The sequence below is a fragment of the Phyllostomus discolor genome, chromosome 4 (genome assembly GCF_004126475.2).
Source record: "Phyllostomus discolor isolate MPI-MPIP mPhyDis1 chromosome 4, mPhyDis1.pri.v3, whole genome shotgun sequence".
Lineage (NCBI taxonomy): Eukaryota > Metazoa > Chordata > Mammalia > Chiroptera > Phyllostomidae > Phyllostomus > Phyllostomus discolor.
The window spans coordinates 36,934,749-36,958,514 of record NC_040906.2 but is presented as its reverse complement, the minus strand read 5'-3'; the positions used below and the strand labels follow the sequence as shown (position 1 = coordinate 36,958,514).

The following is a 23,766-nucleotide window of genomic DNA, read 5'->3' as shown; positions in this document are numbered from 1 at the left end:
ATCTAACCAACTGAGCTACCTGACCACGGCCTGTCTGTTGTTTTTTAAGCCAAAATAGAAATTCAAATAACAATCCCTTCAGGTTGGAGAGCCATTGGTCAGACATCATACATCATTTACCATGCCTATTTATAGCTACATGAAACACTGACTGATCTCTGCTCATTCTCTGACACAGTAGATATACACATGGAAGAAAATTCAAAGAGTACTAGAAGATGTCCAGTAAAGTTCCTCTTTCACACCTGGGACAGTCCCCCAATTCCCCTTCCTGGAGACCGTCAGTGATAGGAGTTTCTAGTGTGTCCTTCCAGAGATGTTCTATTCACGTAAGCTCATGCATGCATATATGACTCTCCTTCTCTGACATAATGTTAGAATGCTGTACATACCATTCTGCAGTGACTTGTAGTTTGCTTTAGGTGACAGCATCAAGTAGTTAGTGGATTAATGATAAAATGTAATGTATTCACAACTTAAACTTTATAAAACACAAAAATATAAAGACATTTACTAATCTTTTGATGTAGAGCCAAACCTTTTCTTTGACCACAATTTTGCTGAATGGGATTAAACCATACCTATAATCTATGGTTTCTATCAGTTTCAATTTCTTTAGTGTGGAACACCAACTTAAAGATACTTTCAAACAATCTGAGAGCAGAATTCTTTTAGTTTTGTATTATTTTAACCTTAATGTTTATGGTTGTCTTTCCCATGCTTAATTGGACAGTTTTTTTTTCACCTTTTAAATACTGTTATATGATTACCAAAAGGTACATAATTCTCTATGCAAACTCAAAATCTACAGAAATATATTCTTTAGACAATGAAGGGCCCTTTAATAAGTTTTCAAGATAACCATCAACATGGTTTGGTTTCTATCTCCTTCTAGAATTCTTTATATACTACTATAACTTGAATACGGACACACACACGCAACATTTTAGGACACAATGACCAGGAAGCCACTGTTTTAAGAGACTCATTCAGCAGTTCTCAACAGGTGTCATTTAGAAATGGACAGAGGCTATTTTTAATTGTTTCAGAGACTGGCGTTGAACACCCAAGGGTCAGGGATGCTGAACATCCTGCAATGAATAGGTAGGTCCCATATGATAAAAAATTATACCATCCCTGGCTGGCGTAGCTCAGTGGATTGAACGCAGGCTGAGAACCAGAGTGCCGCAGGTTCGACTCCCAGTCAGCGTACATGCCTAGTTTGCAGGCCATGACCCCCAGCAACCGCACATTGATGTTTCTCTCTCTCTCTTTCTCCCTCCCTTCCCTCTCTAAAAATAAATAAATAAAATCTTTTAAAAAATTATACCATCCACAATAGTGGCCAAATGAAAAACACTCTTCTCAAGAGAACAGTTATGCTTTTTGCCTTTATATTTTATCAATTTATATAAGATGGTGTTAAATTATGTTACTATAGACTCACTGACTACTTGAGCAAGGCAGGCTCCTTTTGAGTACAAAGGTGGAAGACACCATTCTTACCTCTGAGGAGCTCACCATCTTCTGTGTGTATCAGTGGCAGACTGTGGCAGGTACTCTCACGGCAACAGAGTATAACAAAGGAACAGGGGCAGGTGGAACCAATCATACTGTATGGAGACATCTGGGAAGGTTTCTTGGAAGGGATGGTCCCTTTCAAGGGTTTAGGACTCTCACAATTAGAGGTAGCAGTTCCAGAAGGCACATCTTGGAAAGAGAGAGGAATAAGTCATCAGCTCTGCCAATTCTAGCTAAGTACTCGGTCTGGGCATGAGGTATGACTGCTCTGCCACAGAGAAATGTCCATGTCTTCTCTACCTGTCTGGCTGCTTTTGCTACTATGGGGGCGTGAAAAGAGTGTACCATGATGGTAGCTCAGGGGATGCCAGCTGTGTTCCCTTTAAACCAGACACAGGATGGCAGGAAATGCCACGATGAGAGGACAAGAAAGGGGAGAGAGAACAAGAGATTCTACATCATTACAATAAAACCCTGTTTTGCTAGAGACACAGAGAAACCCTGGTAGAATATTTATAGTTACATTACATCATGGAGGTTGGTTGGGAGGAGGGGGATGGATATGAGAAAAGAGATTTTTTCTAGACTAAAAGTTAAGTCTTTTAAGGCCTAGACCTTGTTTTTAATTATTTTCTAAAGAGTCTGGATATACGTTTTTTTCCTAACTTCTTCAACAAACTATAAGGAACATCATCTTACCAAGGTCATCAGTAGGAATCAGTGCTTTTGCTGGAAATAAGCTTCATTCCTGGGGAGGACCACACTGCTTACATCGAATGCTTACATTAAACACCAGAATCTTGACTATAATTAGCAGCTGATGTCTGCCTGGTTTAGACAGACATCTGCAACAATATCTGAAGGAGGTTTTTATTTTGCTTTTTAATGACAAGTGTATACAGACCGTACAAAGATGATTGGGAACAATAGAACCTAACTGCGTGAGACATACTGTTTACCATTCAGAAAACCTAAGCTGAAGCCTGCATGTGGCAGACTCTGGACTCTGTGTGCTCCAAGTGTCTGGCATTAATAACCAACCTATCTCATTAGAGCCGGTAGAAACTCACTAGGGTGTGGTGGTTGATGAAATTGGGTGCTCTGTAACTTGTTCAAAATGTTGCTTTCTGAATCTTGGTTTGTTGCTAGTCTCTTCATCTCCCACCTGCCCTTGAGCAACAGTTGAATGCACTGGAACCTGTGCATCTTGTAATGCAGGTTGCAGAGAATTTTCAGTCTACCTGTAGATACTTCACTAGTAGTTGAAAAAATACAATCTTCATCCAGGTATTTTGTTTTTATCCAGTGGTGTGTTTTTTTTTTGTTTTGTTTTTGGTGTTTGAGGAACTTTTATGTTTTTCCAGCAGCGGTTTTGCAAGATACTTGCTGCAGTTCCTCAGGGGGCTGAGACTAGGCTCTCTTTGCATGGCACTGCTCTTCTGTCTGACAGATCTGAGCACTGTGGGGTAGTCCTGCTGGGTCTTTCTTTGCTGCTCATACCCTGTATTGGCTCTGGAATAAAGTATAACTTCCAGATTGAATCTGGGCTGGAAAACTTCAACCATCTTTTCATAAATCCTTAGACTTTGATCCTTTTTATATCTTTTACTTTTATATCTTTCAGACACCCTCCCTGTCTTCAAACACTTGGGATTTTACAGTTAACCTTTGTTCCCATTGTCCCCTCTGCCTGTAATGCTCCTCCCATTTTTTTTTTTTTACAATTATTTCTAACCCAGGTGTCCCTGAATCCCCAGGGACAGCCAAGGGCCTCACCTCTGTGTTCCCACAGTGAGTTATGCATACCTCTTAAAGTATTCTATTTTAACTTTGTTTGCTTATGTGTCTGTCTCACCACTAGACTACAAGTTCCTTGAAGGCAAAGAGGATTTCTCTTTATTTTTATTCCCTTTGAGTCCTGCATAGTGTATATGGTGCACATTGGTATCTTAACAAATGTTTGTTGAACAAAATTCATGTTCATTGTGGTTTACAGAGGCCTGGGAAGCATCCACCCCTATTTTGGATGGTTAAAATTAGAAAAGTAGGGTGTCATAACTAGCCTAAACTCTGTTAGGAATTGTAAAATGACACAATTTTATCCATATTTGAATACTGTCTGGAAAAAGGGTACCAGTTCTATTATAAGATCACCACCAGGTTTGTCCTGCTATTGTGTCCTGTGAATTGTGGTTGTATAAGAAATTCAAATCTCATAAACTTTTTCTCCTACTATTATATTTTGCCCAAATACAGAACCAAGGTGTGTGACAAGCAATTTGGGTTTTCCATGGAGCAGTGTTTTCTGCTGAATAATTTGATCCCTCCCAGTTGTGTTCCTCTTTATGGGAAAGTTCACTTAAACCAACCACCGGTGCTATTGCCTTTATGTCTTGCCCATCTTTATACTTACTGATTTCCTGCTGTAGGAAGGGAAGAGGAAAGTGATGATGTTTCTGAGCATTTTCATTCTAGGTGTTCGGTAGGTATCTGTATCTCACTGAGAGAGATTCTCAGACTATTTTTATGTATTTCCAGACTTCACAGTGGCCAGAAAAATCCTAGTGCCCTAAACATGTGCTCTAGTAAATCACATTATAAATTCCAGTTTATTAGCAAGTCCTTAATTTCATGAGAATGCATGTATTTGCTAGGGCTGCTACAACAAAGCACCACAGATTCTAGAAAAAAAACCAGAAATTTATTTCTTCACAGTTCTGGAAACTAAAATTCCAAGGTCAGAGTGTCAGCAGGGTTTATTCCTTGTAGGCCCTGTCTTCCTAGCTTACCTCGGTCGTCTTCACCGGGGCCTTCCCTGTGTGCCTGTCTGTGTCCCAACCTCCTCTTCCTGTCAGGACACCAGTCGTATTGGCTTAGCACTCACTCATATGACATCATTTCCCCTTCATATCTCTTTAAAGGCCCTGTCTCCAAATACAGTCACACTTTGAGGTGCTGGGGTTTAGGACTTAGAACTTCAAACAGATAAGTATATTTTGGGGGGGGGGCATACAATTCACCCCAGAACAGTGAATAATATGGCAGTTTAAATACTGCACTCAGATATTAAAGAGATTACTTTACAATGACTGGTCAATAAATATATGTCAACTTCTTTCCCTTTTCATAGATTAAAATGCCGCCTTCCTTTCTGCTCACAATCTTACCTTTGCTGAGTTCTTGAAGTCACCAGCTTCCCCAGAGTGGTTGGTGAGGAAGGAATGCTAGTGCTCTTCTCTCTTTTGGAGTTCTGGAATAAAAATTTTGTCAGAAAACAAAAGGTTACTTGGTTACTTTAAAATAATAATAACAACAATACCGTTTATTGAGTGCTTATTTGTAGCAACTCACTGGGTATAGTAGTGATCACACCAAGCCTGCAGAGTAGACGTTATTATCCCTATTTGATATGAGGAGATTGAGGCTCAGAGAGATGAAGTAGCTTGCCCTGGATACTTCTTTTCTTTTTTTTTTTTTAATCCTCATGCGAGGATATATTTACTGATTTTTAAATTTTTTTTTTTAGAGAGGAAGGTTGGGGGTGGGGGTCAGAGAGACAGAGAGACATCAATGTGAGGGAGAAATATTGATTGGTTGCCTCCCATATGCCCCTTGGCTGGGGAACAAATCTACAACCTAGGTATGTGCCCTGACCAGGAATTAAACCCTCAACCTTTTGATACACAGGATGACACTCCAACCAATAAGCCACCTGGCCAGGGCACCCTGGATACTTCTTATATTTGTTTTTCTCCTCTAAGGTACCACTTGGGTCCTGAAGGATGACTATCAGCTGTGAGATTAGAATGTGGGAAAGAAGTGAAGGATATATCCAGCTCATAGTCACTTGGCTTGTTGGTGGCAACTGGAAACGTAAGGGTCACAGAAGTTACAGACTCCAGTGGCTGAATTCCACATGGGTAGAGGGTTGAAGGCATACCACAGTCTCATACTGGGCCGACTGGCTTTGGGTTGCTTTAGGCCAGGACCGCTGGACTGTGGGCTGGATTAAACAGTGGTAGTCATGGTAACCCCGAATCCAAGTTGGGCTTAGAAGAAAGGTTTGGGAGAAGTGATATGAACATAAAAATGTGATATGAACACAAGGAAGATTTATTACCAATTTTTTTAAATGATAGGAACGCAGGGCAATATTACTGGAAGCTGCTTGGTATGAGGTAAATCAGTGGTTGCCCATCCTGGCTGAGTATCTGAATAATTTGGGCAGTGTTCAAAAGCACAGTGCCTGGGTGCCAGTCCTAGAGATTGTCATTGAGAGTGGCATAGGCCTCAACATTTGTAGTTTTTAACAGTTACCTGAGTAAATCTGGTGTATAGTCAAAATTAAAAGGAACTAATGAGACAGCCCAGGATTTGGCAGACTATGGCTCCCAGGCCAAAGCTGGCCTACTACCTGTTTCTGAACGGCGCATGAGCTAAGGATGGTACTCTGTACTTTTAAGTGGTTGAAAAAAGTCACAATAATAATAATATTTTGTGATACATGAAGATTATATGAAATTTAAATTTCATTGTTTATAGTTCATACTTTATTGGAATATAGCCATCCATGCTCATTCACATACATGTCCTGTGGTTGCTTTCGCTCTACAATAGCAGAGTTGAGTAGTCACAAGAGACCAACAAAGGCCTAAGCTGTTTGGTTACCTTATGGCCCTTTATAGAAAATGTTTGCTGATCCCTGACTTAGGCTAAGTTGAGCTCATCAACAGATCTGGTGTAGAACTTAAAAAGTGACACAGGCTGTGTAACTTGTGTGTTTGTGTAGTATATTTTACATTTAATTTCCTGTGGGCTTTTTTTGTTTGTTTCCTAGCAGAAGGACCCTGCTTGAGTGATCTGTAGCAAGTCTGTTACACACATTTTTTATCTAAGAAGATTGAAACATACTCTTTTTCTCTCAAAACATACAAGTACAAAGAACATAATGCCCACAGAATATGATGACCCAGACCCTCTCAATACTGCAGATCTCCTAAATCCCTTCTAATACTCATTTCTTATCTCTTTCCCACCCCCTCAACCCCCCTTTTAAATCTTTCTCCCATCCTTCTGTTCCATATTTGTAGTTAATACCAGCTGGATGCCTCAAAGCATTTCCTTTCCTTGATCCAATGTTTGAAAAAAGGACAGTATTTATAAGAATGATTTTAATATAAAAATATAGTTGAGCAAGCAAGATAGGAAAATACTAATTGTCATATTGGCTCATTTCTTTTACCTTCTAGTATTCATCCACCTGAATTTAGAAAAAAAGAAAAGCATTAAGGCTAGGAAAGTTAACAGAAAATGGAGAACAACCAAGGAAGAGAAATCCCTGCCATGAGGTTGTTTTGTGCAGAGGAGCTGCCACCGTTTGCTCCCAACCCCCCATCCAATTCAGGATGAGAGAGATTGGAACCTTATGCTTGGAAATACTACTTTGGGCCTTTGTTTATTTTGTTTTTACTCTTAATTTTAGTGGTGGTGATTGTAAGGGGGAAAGTGAACATATGATTTCATGCTTTTTTTAAAAAAAATAAACATATAACAATTGAACTATTAGGAAAAAGTATTTGATTTCCAAAGTTTATTGTTCACCATTGGATGAATTTTGATGACCTTGAGAGTCTCCTTGTGAAACTGCTTGGTGTCTTGGGTACCACAGGCGAGCCCACGTTCCTATTCATATGTTATCCTGTCCTTCCCCTATCATAGGAAGAAGCTACTCTCCCAGACATAGAAGCCTGGAAAGAAGCCCGCAATGTCATTACAGATGGCAGTGTGCCCAGACTATCTTTAAAAAAAAAAAAAAGCATCCTTTCTGCTACTAATTAAGTTTCAGGAAGAGTGATGCTCGCCTTTATATTAGCAAGCACTTTGAAAGGCTGAGGGCAGATATGTTGAAGCAATTTTCTTATTCCTAAGAGTTCCTGGTTAAATTTAATTGTTCTTTAGCATCTGCGCTTCTAAGTTGGGAACACTGTTTGCTGGATGATGGATGGTTTGGGCAGGGGGAAATATAGGTAATATCTGCATGTTTGTTTCCTGTGCTGGTCCCCTGACTTACTTTCTTTTACTTTCCTCAGGGTTCTGTATATTGGCCTGGCTTGCAATACGGCTCGCTATATTTATATTTCCTATCTGGAAAATGCATGGACTGTTCTCCCTATGGAAGTTCTTCAAGGTAAGTTAACAGCTGGAATTGTGATGATTTTTCTACCCAACCGATCTGTGGCCATAAAGGATCTGTGACCTTCAGCGTCTGACTCTACAAAGGAAGGGTGGACCTACAGTTTTATCTGATTTTGAGGTGGTTGTTAAGGAAGAGGTGACATCAGTGGGGCTGGTTCTTCAGTTATTCTGAATTCTGTTCTGTGTTTGTTGAGTAAAACAAAGCTGGATTTGACCCACACCCTTGTGATTAAACAGAGAAAGAGGAACTCAAGCATAAACTCTCATGTCCAGCTAGGCATATACATCCAAAGGTGTTTTTAAATTTAATGGATTCATCTTTTAAAGATTTTGGTGTTTTGTTTTTGTAGGTTAAGTACATTTAATGAAAAAAGTTGTCATAGTTATTTTATACCTTCAGTTATTTTTGTCACCTCTGTACACATTTATATAACTAAAGCTGTAGTCAGGCTATTGTTTTCCCTTTAAATCTTTGCTCAAATATGCTGACCTGAATTCTTCTATTGGCTTTAATGCACTGTTTTCCTTTGACATAAAACTTCAAAAAAATTCCTAGGAGGCTCTTTCCATGTGGCTTAAGAACACTGAAAACATGGATATCTATGTAAGCTCATTGCTATGTTAGCTCATATATTTTCAACTATATCCTGAGAACCCCTGTTAGTAGCTTGGCTAAACCATTTGGTGGTTATTTTAATCATAACCATTATGATTAAAATAAGGTTCAGGACAATGTCATTGGTGTTGAGGTCTTCTGGGACAGCCCAGGCTCCTAAATCATTAATTATACTAAATAGCCTGTGAGTATATACAATTTCATTAGCTTTATAGATTGCTGTTTTCATTTTCCCTAACCCTGAGGATGCAAATGCAGCACATCAACATAGTTTCTTGTTATAATATCTAAGATGAAAGACTCACAATTAAGTTTTCCTGTAAGTGGCCTGAGGTGACCTGTGAAAATAGTTTGCTATTCACTTGACCTGAAAGCCCCACAAAATCATGCAAATGAAGAGGTTCAAATCTTTGTGTTCACTTCAAAAACACTCGTGAAACTGCCCAGGCCTGCAAGGGTATGCACATCAGAAAAACCACCAAGTACCTGAAGGATGCCACTTTACAGAAGCAGTGTGTGCCATTTCGTGGTTATAATGGTGGAGTTGGCAGGTGTGCCCAGGCCAAACAGTGGTGCTGGACGCAGGGTCGGTGGCCCAAAATGAGTGCTGCATTTTTGTTGTACAGGCTTACAATGCAGAGAGTAATGCTGAACTTGAGGGTTTAGATGTAGATTCTCTGGTCATTAAACACATCCAGATCAACAAAGCTCCCAGGATGCAGCACAGAACTTACAGAGTTCGTGGGTGGATGATCCCAAACATGAGCTCTCAGATCTGACACATCGAGAGGATCCTTACTGAAAAGGAGTGGATTGTTCCTGAACCAGAGGAGGAGGCTGCCCAGAAGAAAAAGATACCCCAGAAGAAACTGAAGAACTAAAAACTTATGGCCTGGGAGTAAATGTGGCATCAAGTAAATGCTAGTAAAAATAAAAGCAGGGGGAAAAAAGAAAATTATACATCTGAACAAAATGCAATCTCATTCATCAGATCCCATCATGGAAACAGGGTGGGGGAGGTGAGCATATCCTAATTAAAAGGAAATAGAATTTATAGTCACACTATAATTATAAAATTCAAATATATACACACTTTATTTATTATTTTTTATTGTTGTTCAAGTAGTTTTCTGCCTTTTCCCCCACCCCTTCCAACCACACCAGCCCTTCCCACCTCCCTCCCGTTTCCACCCCCCTTGTTATTGTCCATGTGTCCTTTATAATTGTTCCTGTAAACCCTTCACCCTTTCCCCCCATAAAGATGCTCTTTTTAGAATTGATGCAAGATGCAATTGGTGAAAGGAGATCTCGTTTATAAATATGTAGAAAATCAAAATATGGTGTTATAATTAAAAAATTACTGTTTGTAAAAATGAGAACTCTGTAAGAGTCTTGAGGTGGGATGCACATCTCAGCATTATGTCATTTTAGAATAGCAAGACACTCAACATGAACTGCAGGAAAGAATTGTGCAATAACAAGGTACTTGCAACACAGTTCTTAGGCCTTTTCACCTCTAGTTCCTATTCTGTTCTAAGACAGGATCCTTGCCTTACTTAAGGATTATTTATTGGTCCTTAAGTGCTTCATTTATTGGTATGCCACAGTGTGCAGGCTCTATAAAAGTAACCCACACTGGTATGCCTACAAAAAAAGTATATTGTAATAATATATGACTATTTTGTCTCCTTTTTTTCAAATACTAATTGCATGAAAATGGACAGTTTGCATAAGTGACTCAAAAGAGTAAAGGAGAGAAGCTTTTTAATGAAATGGTTAAAGAAACAACAGAAGAATTTTACAAGAAGGAAAGAGACAAACGCTGTTGTGAATAAAAAAGCTGTTGAAAAGAAAATATATATTAAGTAGCTACTAAGAGTCAGGCAGCATGCTGGGTGCTGGAAATGAAATTAAAAAGCCACTTATTAACTTAGGCCCCAAGGTCTCACCATCTGGTCCAGAAGCCAGATATATAAACACATCATTACTATACAGTGTGTTAGATGGAGTCAGCAAGTGTGCCAGGTAATAGAGAAGGAGCTCCAGGGAAGGAATGATTAGCTTTGTGAAGCAGGGAGTGGGAGGATGGAGATGTTATTGAAAGATTCCCCAAGGAAATCACATACAGGCTGGATTTTGAAGGGTGAATAGGAACCCACCAGGTGGCCTAAAGACTGTGGGCATTTTGGCAAAGAGAGGAGCCAAGAGCCGTGTGCCAAAGCTCAGGAGTGGGAAGCAGAATAGTGTCTCCAGGGAATCTGTGGTATGCCGCGGCCAGGGCTCAATGCATTCATCATTCCGAGCTGCTGACCCAGGACACAGCTTTATAATACCTATGTGTACCTCAGGACGTTATCCCAGGATTTAGGGACTTGGTCATACTGAATCTAAGAGGAAGAAATTCCTCTTCCTGTGGCAAACTGTAATTTATACATTTGTGCTTCATTTCATTCTCCCCTGTGCCAGTAGAAACCCTCTTACCGATCTAAAGCAAGTAGAAAGGGGATCTATACAAACAGTCTCCTTGTGTAATGGAGAGCTCTGTGACCAGTTCCACAGAGTTCTTTGTGTCTAAAACTGGAGGAGACAGTTTCATTCCCTGGCAGAAGTGAGTGCTGAGTATTTTGGCTGTATCAAAAACAAAATCCTTTGCCTTTGTTTGACCCATGTCCACCCCGAAGAAAACAGTAAATCATCCATGTGGAATTAATCCTGTGTCACAGGAACATACTTCAGCCTGAAAAGGTTTGTTTTGCCAATCTGGATCCTTCCACCTTGACGAACTTATCCAAATGACTTTAAAGTCCCTGTGCTTAAGGCAGCTCTACTTACAATACAGTAAAGACAAGAAATGATGACAAAGCACTGAGTGATTTAATTACAGTACGATAGATGCTGCTTAATCCTTTGACTGCAATTGTTACCTGATGACGTGGGGCTGGCATCATGAATGATCTTAACAGTCTGGACACTGAACAGTCAGCACTTCCGTTCTTTGATTCTCAACCAGCTTCACACAAGAGGGTCTATCTCACCTCTCTGTCCTATCACCCCTTGCCTCGTTCCCAAACACTGTGAGAACTAGTACCACCTAGTGGGCAATTAAAGGGGTGGAGAGGAGAGAGGTGCTTTATCCTGTATCTCCTGCTGCCAATCTCTTCCCCATTTGTGTTGCATGTGACTAATGCAAGAAGATTCCTTGTTATCCTTTATTTCTTGATGCTCTTGATCATCATCTGCATTAGTCTCTTCAGACCATCTGGGTAATAATTAACAGATAGGAGGGGGGATTAAGCAAATATCCCCTAAGAAGGAGGCTTTGCAGCTATCTATTTGAGGATCAGAGTAGGACTGTTGGATGCTGTTGGGAATTGTGAGGATGTTTCTTACCTAGGATCTTTCTCACATTTAGTAGCCAATATTCTTTTGCAGTCTTATTCTGTAAGCAGTTGGGCTACCATTTGCAGCAAATACATTGTTCTGTAGGCAACCGGTGGTGCCATACAAAGAAGCAGGAATGCCCACAAGGAGACTGTAATTAATTTTAAAATGAGACAGTGGGTCTAAGTGCCTAAAAGCATTGCTGGGTGGAGCAGAAGGGGTGGGACAGTTTATATTTATTTCTCAAGGTCTCATTTTAAAAACTCATAGGACTTTTCTCCTTTACTTTTGTACACGAAGCATTTAATCATTCCTAACTGTGGTTATGAGGATACACTTTTGATAAAAATCAAGGCCAAATTTCTTACGAGCTTTCCTGTGTGGGTATTGGTTGTAAATCCTTGTAAGACTTTGAGATGACTGTGATCAAAATTATTCTTGCTATTAAAATGTACTTAGGGAGAGCAAGCCTGCTGTAACTGAAGAGGTCTTCTGAGGTGCTTGCATTAATGGTTCAAGTACTGAAGTGTCAAAAACGAGGCCTATGTCAGGTCTTTCTCTGCAGGATGCTTGATCAGTGGGAACTGGGCTAAGATTCTAATGAAAGACAGTTTTTTAATGTCACCAGTAGGAGGGCTTGAGCTGACATTTATGAAGCTTGCTTTCTTATTTAGTATGCCTATTCAGCTGAGTAAGGCTTGTTTTTATTCATCTTATGTCTGGAAGAACACGGAGAAATTGTGAAAGGACTGGTATGACGCCCTTATCTGACAGTTGGAATTCTAAACATGATTCCAGTCTGTTACCATCCATATTGGAAATTTTCTGTCTGGCTTAACCCTTGAAACACAGGTAGCTTACCACATTAATACATAAAATAGGCAAATGGTCTAAATTAAGCATTTGAATTGATGAACTGGCATATGAAAGCCATTGGTGTTACTGCTAAAATTCATTTTTAATTGGAGTAGTCTTATAAATTGTAATAGAGCAATTTTATTCTGTGTCATTCCCTTGCTAAGAATTACTAAAAGTTCTTGTATAACCTTTTATTCAAAACATACATTATTTTGTCCATTTAAAGCTTATTTAAAATGTCTTCCACTCCCAGAATCCTTTTCTGGTAATTGTATTGTACATTCAGCTCTTCCTTTTCAGAATTGTTCTCAGGCTTATGGACTGTGTCACATAGGTTAGCACTTAATCGCTACCTCATTATTTGCAAATACTATTAGTTTTACTTGCTGATTTAAAAAGCTTTAACTCTTAAATGCAAATGCCATACCTTGTACCTTTTGAATTCTCCAAGACATACGCACATAGGGAGATACACTATAAATGTTTGTTGCTCGATTGATTTTACAGTACCTTGAAAAAAGTACTGTAATTAAAAAATATTTTCTTTTTTAACTTTATTTTTATTGTTTTATAGCTGGTATTTTCTAACATTTAAAGCTCTTTAGTGATACAGGAAGTTCTATCTCAAAAACTTATTTAAATATGTGAAGAAAATCTGAAAGCTAAATTTAAAGGCTGACCCTTTAATATGATAGCTCTTCCCTAAGATACCACCCTACCATCCGTTGTACATCTGTGAAAACATCAGTGTATTTTATCATTTACTTCTGCTACCTCATTCTATAATTCTATTCAGTTAGTTGAGGCAGTTTAACCCAAAATATACAGTAGTCTAGAAATCATAAAGTGTTTAGGCTTGAATTGAGTGTTTTAAATTATATTTTATTGATTATGTTATTACAGCTATCCCAATTTTCCCCCTTTGTCCCTTCCACTCAGCCCCCCTCAACCCCTTCATCCCCCTCAAAGCAAACCCCTGCCATTGTTCATGTCTGTGGGTCATGCATAGGTTCCTTGGCTGCTCCATTTCCTATACTGTACTTTACATCCCCATGGGTATTCTGTAACTACTATTTCTAATTCTTAACCCCCTCACCTCTTCACCCATTCCCCCAAAACCCCCTCCCATCTGGCAACCATCAAAATGATCTCTGGATCCATGATTCTGTCTCTGTTCTTGTTTGCTTAGATTTTTAGATTCAGTTGTTCATAGATATGTATTTATTGACATTTTATTGTTCAGAGTTTTGACCTTCTTTTTCTTAAATAACTCCCTTTAACATTTCATAAAATAATGGTTTGGTGATGATGAATTCCTTTATTTTTTCCTTGTCTGGGAAGCTCTTTATCTGACCTTCAATTCTAAATGATAGATTTGCTGGGTAGAGCAGTCTTGGCTGTAGGTCCATGCTTTTCATGACTTTGAGTATTTCTTGCCAATCCTTTCTAGCATGAAAATTTTTTTTGAGAAATCAGATGACAGTTTTATGGGAATTCTCCTGCAGGTAACTAACTGCTTTTCTCTTATTGGCTTTTAAGACTCTCTCTTTACTTTAAACTTAAGCACTTGAATTATGATATGTCTTGGAGTGGGCCTCTTTGGGTCCAACTTGTTTGGGGCTATGTGTGCTTCCTGAACTTGTATGTGTAATTCCTCCATCAAATTAGGGACGTTTTCTCTATTTTTTTCAAATAGATTTCCAATTTGTTGCTCTTCTTTTCTCCTTCTGGCACACCTATGATGTAAATGCTGGAATGCTTGAAGTTGTCCCAGAGGCTGATTACACTATCCTAATTTTTTAAAAGAAAATTTTCTTCTTGTTCTTATTGGTTGTTTTTTACTTCCTTGTGTTCCAAATCATTGCTTTGACTCTGGCTTCATCCACTCTACTGTTGTTTCCCTATAAATTGTTCTTTATTTTATTTAGTGTACCTTCGTTTCTTACTGGATCTTTTTATACTGTTGAGGCCCTCACTAAGTTCCTTGAGCATTCTTATAACCAATATTTTGAACTCTGTATCTGATAGATTGCTCATCTCCTTTTTGTTTAGTTCTTTTTCTGGAGTCTTGTTCTGTTTTTTTTTTTTTTTTTTCATTTGGGCCATGTTTCTTTGTCTCCTTGTTTTGGCAGCCTCCCTGTGTTTGTTTCTATGTATTAGGTAGAGCTACTATGACTCCCTGTCTTGGTAGTGTGGCCTAATGTAGTACGTATCCTGTAGGGCCCAGTGACACAGCCTCCCAAGTACCCAAGTGGGTACTCAAGGTGCACCCTTCGTGTGGGCTGCATACACCCTCCTCTTGTAGTTGTGCCTTGGTTGCTCCTGGAAGATCAATGGGAGGGATTTACGTAAGCCAGTCAGATGCAAGGAATGACTGTGACCACTGATAACCAACCTCTACCCTCTGTGGAGTATCAGCTGTTGTGGGGGCAGGGTGATGGTACTCTGACATGGTCTCTAGCTATCCACTGAATGCACAGGCTCTGGGATTTCCCAGATGGTGCAGGCCAAGGTCAGCTCCAACCTGTGTTTTTTTTTTTTTTCCTGTGGCTACCCTGCCTAAGGTATTAAACAATCTGAGATGGCTGCTACTTGTGCTGAGCTTTGAGGTTCCCAAGTGAAGCCAAGCTGTGAATCTAGGCTGGTTGCTGCTAGTGCCAGGCCTGATGCCACTTAGCAAAAGGTATGGGGGCTGGGGACTCACTGAAGCTAGCTGTTGCTTGTTTGAATAGATTTAGGAAGTTATGAAGCATGAGCCAAGACCAGCCATTCATGTGGAAAAAGCTGACTGGGTGGGCTCATAAGTTGGGTAGGACTGACTCTCTGGGGATCTCCAGGGTGTTAGCCAGATTGATTGGAGTCTCAGATACGCACCAGCCTCCCAGCTCTGTGGCACTGTCGGGGAAGGTTCAGAAAAGGGACAGTGGCCTCTGCCTACATTTCTCTCTGGGAGAAGCTGTCTCCTAGCTCTCGCCTTGATGCCAGACACTTCGGTTCCTTCCTGTATATCACTGGTGCCTTGCAAGCTGCTACCCCAGTGTTGGAGCTCAGATGGAATGAGTCTGAGTGAGTCAGCATGTGGGTTCTTTAAAGGAAACTGCTTGGGACTCTAGAAGTTTCTTCCACTGACTCATTCCCCACTGGTTTTTGCAGCCAGAAGTTATGGGGACTTATCTTCCTGTCACTGGAACCCTGGGCTGGGGGTGCTGGTGTGGGGCTGGGATACCTCACTCCTGAGATATCCCTCCTGCATGTTTATCTACCACACATGGATGTGGGACCATTCTATTCCATGTCTCCGCCCTCCCACCAGTCTGGATAGAAGTGGTTTCTTTAGTTCTGTAGATGTCAGACCTCCATGCTACTTGATTTCTGATGGTTATGAGTGATGTTTGTCCTATATTTTTGTTGTAATTTTGATTGGGTTTTGCAAGGAGGCGAGTCACCATCTTGACCAGATGTGAATTAGATTATTTGTATTCTAACTCCCCAACCTAAAAGCTCTGTGTCTTTGGAAAAATGCTTAACTGTCTAAACCTCAGACTCTGGTGCTATAGAATAGACTGATATGAATATTAAATTAATCTATGCAAACTACTTAGCACACTACCCAGCATATAGTTAGCTGTCAATAAATATTAAGTAATATAAAATCACAAAAGTAAAATAAAAACTATAAATAAATAAAAATCAGTACAGAAGAAATACAGGGTGAGGAAAAGTAGATTTATAGTTGTTCATGTAGAAAATATACAATAATTAATAAATAATAACACAAGAATAAATACTGTGTTTCACATACAACTCTTTGCCTCACCCAGTATAATTGAGAAGATTCTACTCTAAGAGGCTAAATTACAGTTACTTATTAAAAGCCTGGTCATAAATGACTAGTCAGTGCCCACTATTCTTAAAGTTATCATTGGGGAAGTAGAATTTTTACTGGCTTTGTTATAAAATCACTTCTCATGTGTGGCTTGATATGGGGAAACACTGAGCATGAAATCTCAGTGTTACCAAGTTTTGATGGTAAACACAGTCAGTTTGGGGGTCAGAGTCTCCTAAAATCTACTTTAATGTATGCCAAGGGCATAATGCCAGCATGTAGAATTCATGAGGGCCCCGACATTGTTGTATCAGTTACAGAATTTTTTAAGCATCTTTAAAAATAAATCTTGCAAGGTGAAGCTTATAGAAGCTTTATTTCCTCTGTCAGTTTTTACTCATACATGAGATTTAGATGTTTTCTCCAGCCTCACCCAGGGTACTTCTTATCCATGAATGCTTTAGTTCTCATATTCCAACATACAGACTACACCTTAGTTTCATTTCAATTCTTTTGTTCAGCTGTCATTACATGTCAAGCCTTGTGCTAGGTGCTGGATATTTTTGTTTTGCTCAAGGAGCTCAGTCTATTCCTCTTTCAGGTAAATCCTGCTCCCTTTCACCCATCTGACTATAAGCTCCATGGTGATTAGGGATGTGTTTTGTATGCTGTCTTATTCTCAGAGCACAGCGGGGGCTCTGGCATGTAGTGTAGGTGTTCAGTAAGGGCTGTTGAATGAATGCACAAAGGAGATACTTGTAGTGCTGTACACTGGCGGATATTGGACTATAAAAGTAATTGTTGCATGTCGTATATAAAGACTCTTCCATGAGACACAAAGAAGGTTCATTCAGGTAGCTGCTGCTAGGTCTGTTACTTTGTAGGATCCTCTGCTATTTTTGAAAGGTTCATTGCTGTTGGTGGCTCTGACTTGGCAGAGATACTGGCTTGCTATTCACCTGCTGTTTCCTTTTCTTCACAGACACACACAGAGCTAGATTCTATTTTCCAGTCTCCACTGCAATTAGGTATGACTGATTCTGCAGAAATGGAATGTGAGAAGAAATGATGTATGCCACTTCTAAACCTAGCCCATAAAAGTTCCCATGTGCCATCTTCTCCTCCCTCCTCTGCCAGGGTAGCTAGGTGTTGAAAAGGGCAGAGTCTCTGCGGCCTGGGTTCCTGAATGACTATAAGGAACAGAACTGCTACTCATCCTGTCTCCAGGCCATTAGACTTTGTGTGAGGAAGAAAAGATCTAATGTGTGAGCCTCAGCTTTTTTTTTCCTTTTAATCCCAGCATCTGAGAGATACCCTGAACTAATTGAAATAGATGCTTTGGTCCCTCCATGGAAAGGGGCTGTCACAATTGATTTAGTGTACTAATGCTAAAGGGATACTTATGTTTTATTCAGTGAGCTCAAGCCAGTGGCAGAAGAAAAACAAAATCAAAACAAATTCTAGTTCGCCAATATGTCAGTTTTCACCCCACCCAGACATTATGTGATTTCCCCAAACCAAGCAGAATTTTACAAAGAACAACTGCCCCTTGGGAAGAAACAATTTTTTTTCTTGCTCAGATATGACATGAATTGCAATAGAGCCTGCTTGTGGGCCAAGACTAAACAATCTTGAAATTCATGTTGCAGAATCAGATACCAATGTCAAATATTACAAGGTAAAGAGTTACTTGGGGGCATATAGAAAATTGGACAATATGTATATTGTGAGTTTTTTGGGAAGGAGAGAAAGAAGGTAGTAGGAATACACATTTTTTAAAATTGATAGCTTGTTGGGCACGTTTGATGTTATCAACAAAACTTCTCAAAGTACCATATCTTTCTGTATATGACGTGCACTTTTTTTGCCCAAATTTTTGAGGGAAAAATAAGCATTCTCATTATACATGGGTAGTACCTAAAATGTCTTGTATCTGTTCTTGTGTTTTGTAATTATTTGCTACATAAATTTCTTGTACCATAATATGTTCTAAAATAAATGCTAAAATTCCTTTATAATACAAAAAACAAGTATCTAAATATAAATAAATACAAAATTGAATTAAAAAATTAAAACAAAAGTTTTCCTGAAAGTTTAGGCCAAAAACATGGGTATGCATTATACATAGCAAAATATGGGTAATGGTTACATTTATTACAGAATATTTGCACTTGTTAGGAGGATTTATAGTGTACTTAGACACTGAAGTTCTCCTTAGACACCCTGGGTTCATATATTGTTTTATTACCCTGTTGTCTTGTGTGGCTTTAGATGAGGGACTTGAATCTCTCTAGGGTTTAGTTTCATTCTTGGAAAATGAAGGGAAAAAATAGTACCTGTTACTGGGAGGAATAAATGGGATAATCTGTGTAAAACACAGCACAATTCCTGTTAGAGTAAGCTGCTGCAATATTATTGAGAAAAAGTTCAATGTTAGTCATAACTATTTCTAATGGTTCTAGGTTATTCAAATGTTAGTGTGCCCCCAAATAGTTAAGGTCTCGGTAGTAGATGGTATAAAAATATCTCTTATAATCCTATTAGGTGTAGAAGATAATCTTGAGAAACCCCAGTAAAGGTAAGGAAGGAATGACTGGAAAGCTAAGTTTCCATGACCTGAGAAGCTGTTTGTGTGACCTATGTGGTCTTTGAGAGTCAGTCACTGTCAGTTAACATACAGTGTTGAATTGCCACTGAAACATATTTATGAAGTACCTATTACATGTGGTTGGTATTGAATTATGCACAGATATCAGCAGCTTTGTGACAAGTGGCAGGGTTAAAATATTGCAAGGAGAGTCAAATTTGTGTATTTCCATTACTGTTATTAGTGGTGGTATAACATCTTTTTATTCTTACTGTTTGATACTTTTATTCTTACTGTGTGATCGACCAACTTGTTATTTCATACTAAAAGTTTTTTTAAAATTGTTCCTCCATTGTAAACACTTTACTCATGTCACTGAATAAATCTGCTCATTTACTTCATCAAATGGAAAATGATAATGTATTACTTTTTCACTTAATTTTTTTAAATTTTTCTCTAAGAAAAATTAAGAAAGTAGAAGCATGTTCTTTTCACAGCTTATGATATATTTTACCCCTCAAGTTTCAGAGGTAAGTTGTTTTAGACAGCACAGTTGTCAGGATTTCTTTTTATATTTTACAAATATGTAAAATGGTGGAGGATTTTTAGATGTTTAGATTGCTTTTTATTTTAAATTAGAGAATGAGAACACAACTACAGTAAAAATATTGGCAAGATTTTCAGATTATTAATATGATTGCCAGAAGACTGCACACTCAAATTTAAGAGCAAGAACCAAAATTCTACAGTTATTTGTGTACAAAGGTGATGTTCACAACCCAGTCTCCTCTTGTGGATTGCTTAGTCTTGCTAGTTTCTTTTCAAGGAAATGATATGGATTCTTCTATTTACGTGATATTTTGAAACAAGGTATTTCAGAGAAGCAAATTTGAATTCTACATCTGCCTTGGAAAATGCTGGAGCATACAGGCAGAGTAGCTTTCACTCTTCTGCTTTTAGTACCAGGGACAGTCTTTTTTACTGTATGCTTTACTATTTTTCCTTCGGTTAATGCACTGACCTGCTTTATAGAATGCAGTCCCATTATCGAATCAGGTCTCAAAAAGCTATAAGGAAACTCGAGCGATCTAACTATAGAGAATCTTTTATATCTGCCACTTAATGCCAATCAACAAATTCTACAAATAGTTTAAAAGCATCCTGACTTAAGTCATCCTGCTGGAAAGGCTTCTATTATCTTGGAAGATTCAAAATTTTGGAAAACCCTTAGAATTAAAAAAAAGAAAAGAAAACCCTATTATTGTAAGATTGTGTGTGCCCAAGCTGTCACACTTAAGAAAATTAACTGCTAAAATTATAGTTGATCTAGAATTATAGCAAAAATATATTTGTTACTGTTTTGGTTGCATAAATACATAGGCCCATCTTTCTCTACTTGAAATCCTACACTTGATTGCTCATAGACACAATAAATTTGGTAGCACCATTAAAGTTTATTTATAACTATTTGATGTGGTTTTAAGTTTTTGATGATTCATCTTTAAGAAACTACTTCCGAAACCTATGTTGAATGTTACTATTTAATCTAACTTAATTTTGAATAATTTTATTTCCTGAAATATTTTTGAGTTTTTTCCTCAGTGTGGTTAATGGAAAATGTGTATCTGAAAAGAAATGCAGTTGACAGCATCTTTAATAATATATTTAATAATCCTACTGTGTCAACTTTTATAGTTAAGATTCTATGCAAGCATTATTCAGTTCTGAGAAAGCCAGCATTATCTAAGGTACTGAAATTGTTTAGCCAGATAAAGCAAATATTTTATTTGACTTCTGTGGAAATAAAAGAAATGTGCATAGTACTTCTGATCATCTAGTCCATATTTTTCGTTAAAAATAACCTAGTTAAAATGATTACAGAAATATATATAAGCCTAAGAAAAACTATTTTGATGTTTTCCTGTTAACTATAGGACATCTAATTTAATTTGACTGGTAAAAACAGTGTTTATTCTATTATGGATCTACTTACATAAGATCATCCCTGGTAATTTGACTGTATGCCAGACAGTGTGAGTTTTTACCTTGTTGGGTGATGGATGTATTTGTATTCTTATATTCTTGACTTTTGTTGTGGGACACAGCTAAATTACCTGGAAATAGTATGATCCTTTAGGGTCTTGCTTTTAAAGATTACTTAGGTGGAACTGGAGCAGTGTTTAGACTGGGGCTGATTCTTTCATAATACTAATAGAACATGTTTAGAATACCAATCCCAGGAATCAAGTTTTTCCAGTTTGGCTGGTGAAACCAGTACTGTTCCTATCCCTGTATGGGTTCTGAGCACTGTTTCTGGAATGTTTTCTGGTGGTTCCTTCCCTAGCTTTGCAGAGTTTCTACACATGCTTCTACTGGTCAGGACTCTATTGAAGACTGGAGGAAAACAAACCATTTGCAGACTTCTGGAGTTTCTCTCTGTGAAGCTCTTTCCTCTCTGGCACTTTCCTCTGGAACTCTAGCTGCCGTGGTCTCTCTCACTCAGACTGTCAGCTTCATCTCCTCAACCCAGTGGTTTCCCGAACTCTGTGCCTTCAGGCTTTCAAAGTCTAACCAGGCAGTAAACAGGGCTCCTCATATTTTCCCCTTCTCTTAAGAGATTACCATCCCTGTTGCTGATGTCCAATATCTTGGGATCTATTATTTCATATATTTTGTCCAGGTTTTGGTTGTTTCAGGAAGGAGGGTCAATCCAATCCCTATTAATTACATTTTGGCCAGAAGCAGACTAATGTCAGATTAAATTTTAAATTTATATTAATCTTCTAGTTTAATTTTCTAAAACATAGGTTAAGAGTGTCTGATGATATTATCTCCAAATGAGATTATTTTGCAGGGAGCAAGTCCATGACTCAGTCTAGGCAGAACCAGATGATTTCTTAATCCCTTCAATTTATAAAAACCTACTGTGTCATTATCTTTTGATTACATTTAAAGCAGTGCTGTAATAAAGATTTAAACTCAGACAGTGTGCAGTTGCTGTACAATAAAATAACACCCATTTTTTTCCCATTGGTTATCTTTCTCCCCTCCTCTCTCCTAACAAATGGTGAAGATATAATGAAACTGGTAAGGAGTCATTGTAAACAGTCTATACTCTTTTGGAAAACAAATTGGAACTATTTGTTAAAAGGCATAAAAATTGTTATATCCTTTGAATAATTAACCCCACTTGTAGAATTATAACCAATGTAAATAATCTGGAATATGTAAAAAGTTGTATCTCCAATAATATTAATCATGGTGCTAATTATGAAAAATTGGAAATAATTTTAATGTCAATATAATTGCCCAATAAGGGTTTAATATCCAAAATATATAAAGAATTCATACAACTCAACAGCAAAAAAACAAAACAGGGCGGGGGAGGGGTGATAATTGATGATGGAAGGAGTCTTGCCTTGGGGTGGTGAGCACACAATACAGTGTACAGATGATGTGTGGTAGAACTGTGCACCTGAAACCTCTATACATTTGTTAACTAGTGTCACCCCAATAACTTCAATAAAAAGGGAAAAAATCCAAAACCATAAAAACCCATCAGCCCAATTAAAAAATGGGCAAAGGATTTGAACAGACATTTCTTCAAAGAAGATATACAAATGGCCAATAAATACAAAAGTAAAATATCATCAGCCTCACTGATAATTAGGGAATGCAAATCAAAACCACAATGAGACATCCTTTATACCCATCAGGATTGCTATTATATTAAAAACATGAAAATAACAAGTGCTGGTGAGGATGTGGAGAAATTGGAACTCGTGCATTTCTGGTGGAACTGTAAAATGGTGCAGCTGCTGTGGCAAACAGGCAGTTCCTCAAAGTTTTAAATATATTATTATCCATATGACCTAGTAATTCCACTCCTAGGTGTGCACCCAAAAGAACTGACAGCAGGGACTCAGGTACTTGCCCAGCAGTGTTCATAGCAATAGCATTTGCAGTAGTAGCCAAAACTTGGAAACAATCCAAATGCCCATCAACAGATGAATGGATTAAAAAATGTTTTCCGCATACAGTGGAATATTAGCCTTAAAAAGAAAGGAAATTCAGACACATACTACAATGTGGATGAACTCTGACGACTTATGCTAAATGAAATAAGCCAGACACAAAAGGACAAATAGTGTATGGTTGCACTAATATGACTACCTAGACTACTCAAATTCATTGACACAGAGGTCGTTCCCAAGGCCTGGGGAAAGTTAACATAATGGATACAGAGTTTCAGTTTGAAATGATAAAAAATATTGTGGAATGAATGGTGGTGATGGTTGCACAACATTGTGAATGTACTTAATATGAACTAACTACACACTTAAAAATGGTTCAAATGGTAAATTTTGTTATGTGTAAATAAATATTTTATAAGTAAATGTATATATATTGATTTTCTGTATATAAAAATGAACAGTGCATAGTTGAAGAAAGAATAACGTAAGGAATGCCACTCATACGATCCTCCCTGCCCTTCTTCCTCTCCAGGAGTGACACACGCGGCCATCTGGGCAGCCTGCATTTCCTATCTCAGCGCAGCTGTTCCCCCTGAGCTGAGGACTTCCGCTCAGGGCATCCTGCAGGGCCTCCACCTGGGTTTGGGGAGAGGTTGTGGTGCCATGATTGGAGGCGTGTTAGTCAATTATTTTGGTAAGAATGGCTTTCTCTTTTTCCCTTTCTTCTTTGTTGAAAACTTATGTTTTAGCAACACCTCAATAAACACTCAGATTACTGAAGACTGCCAGGAGCTCAACTCCAGTGGTC

The 23,766-nt window shown here is 38.4% G+C and overlaps 1 protein-coding gene, 1 long non-coding RNA gene and 1 pseudogene across 5 annotated transcripts in view; 2 read left to right on the top strand and 1 right to left on the bottom strand.

Moving 5' to 3' along the window:
- MFSD6 (major facilitator superfamily domain containing 6) overlaps positions 1 to 23,766 on the top strand; it is a 65,953-nt gene that overhangs the window by 35,351 nt on the left and 6,836 nt on the right. For all 4 annotated transcript variants that reach the window (XM_028509021.2, XM_036023164.1, XM_036023165.1 and 1 more), the window contains 2 exons: positions 7,611 to 7,708; positions 23,491 to 23,652. In XM_028509021.2, coding sequence (XP_028364822.1) covers positions 7,611 to 7,708; positions 23,491 to 23,652 — 260 coding nt within the window. The remainder of the gene's footprint in view (positions 1 to 7,610; positions 7,709 to 23,490; positions 23,653 to 23,766) is intronic.
- Positions 1 to 23,766, bottom strand: part of LOC118500044 — a 34,061-nt gene that overhangs the window by 7,320 nt on the left and 2,975 nt on the right. The window contains exon 2 of the long non-coding RNA XR_004902570.1: positions 1,507 to 4,771. This is a non-coding gene — a long non-coding RNA (uncharacterized LOC118500044). The remainder of the gene's footprint in view (positions 1 to 1,506; positions 4,772 to 23,766) is intronic.
- On the top strand, positions 7,716 to 9,425 carry LOC118500043 (annotated as a pseudogene).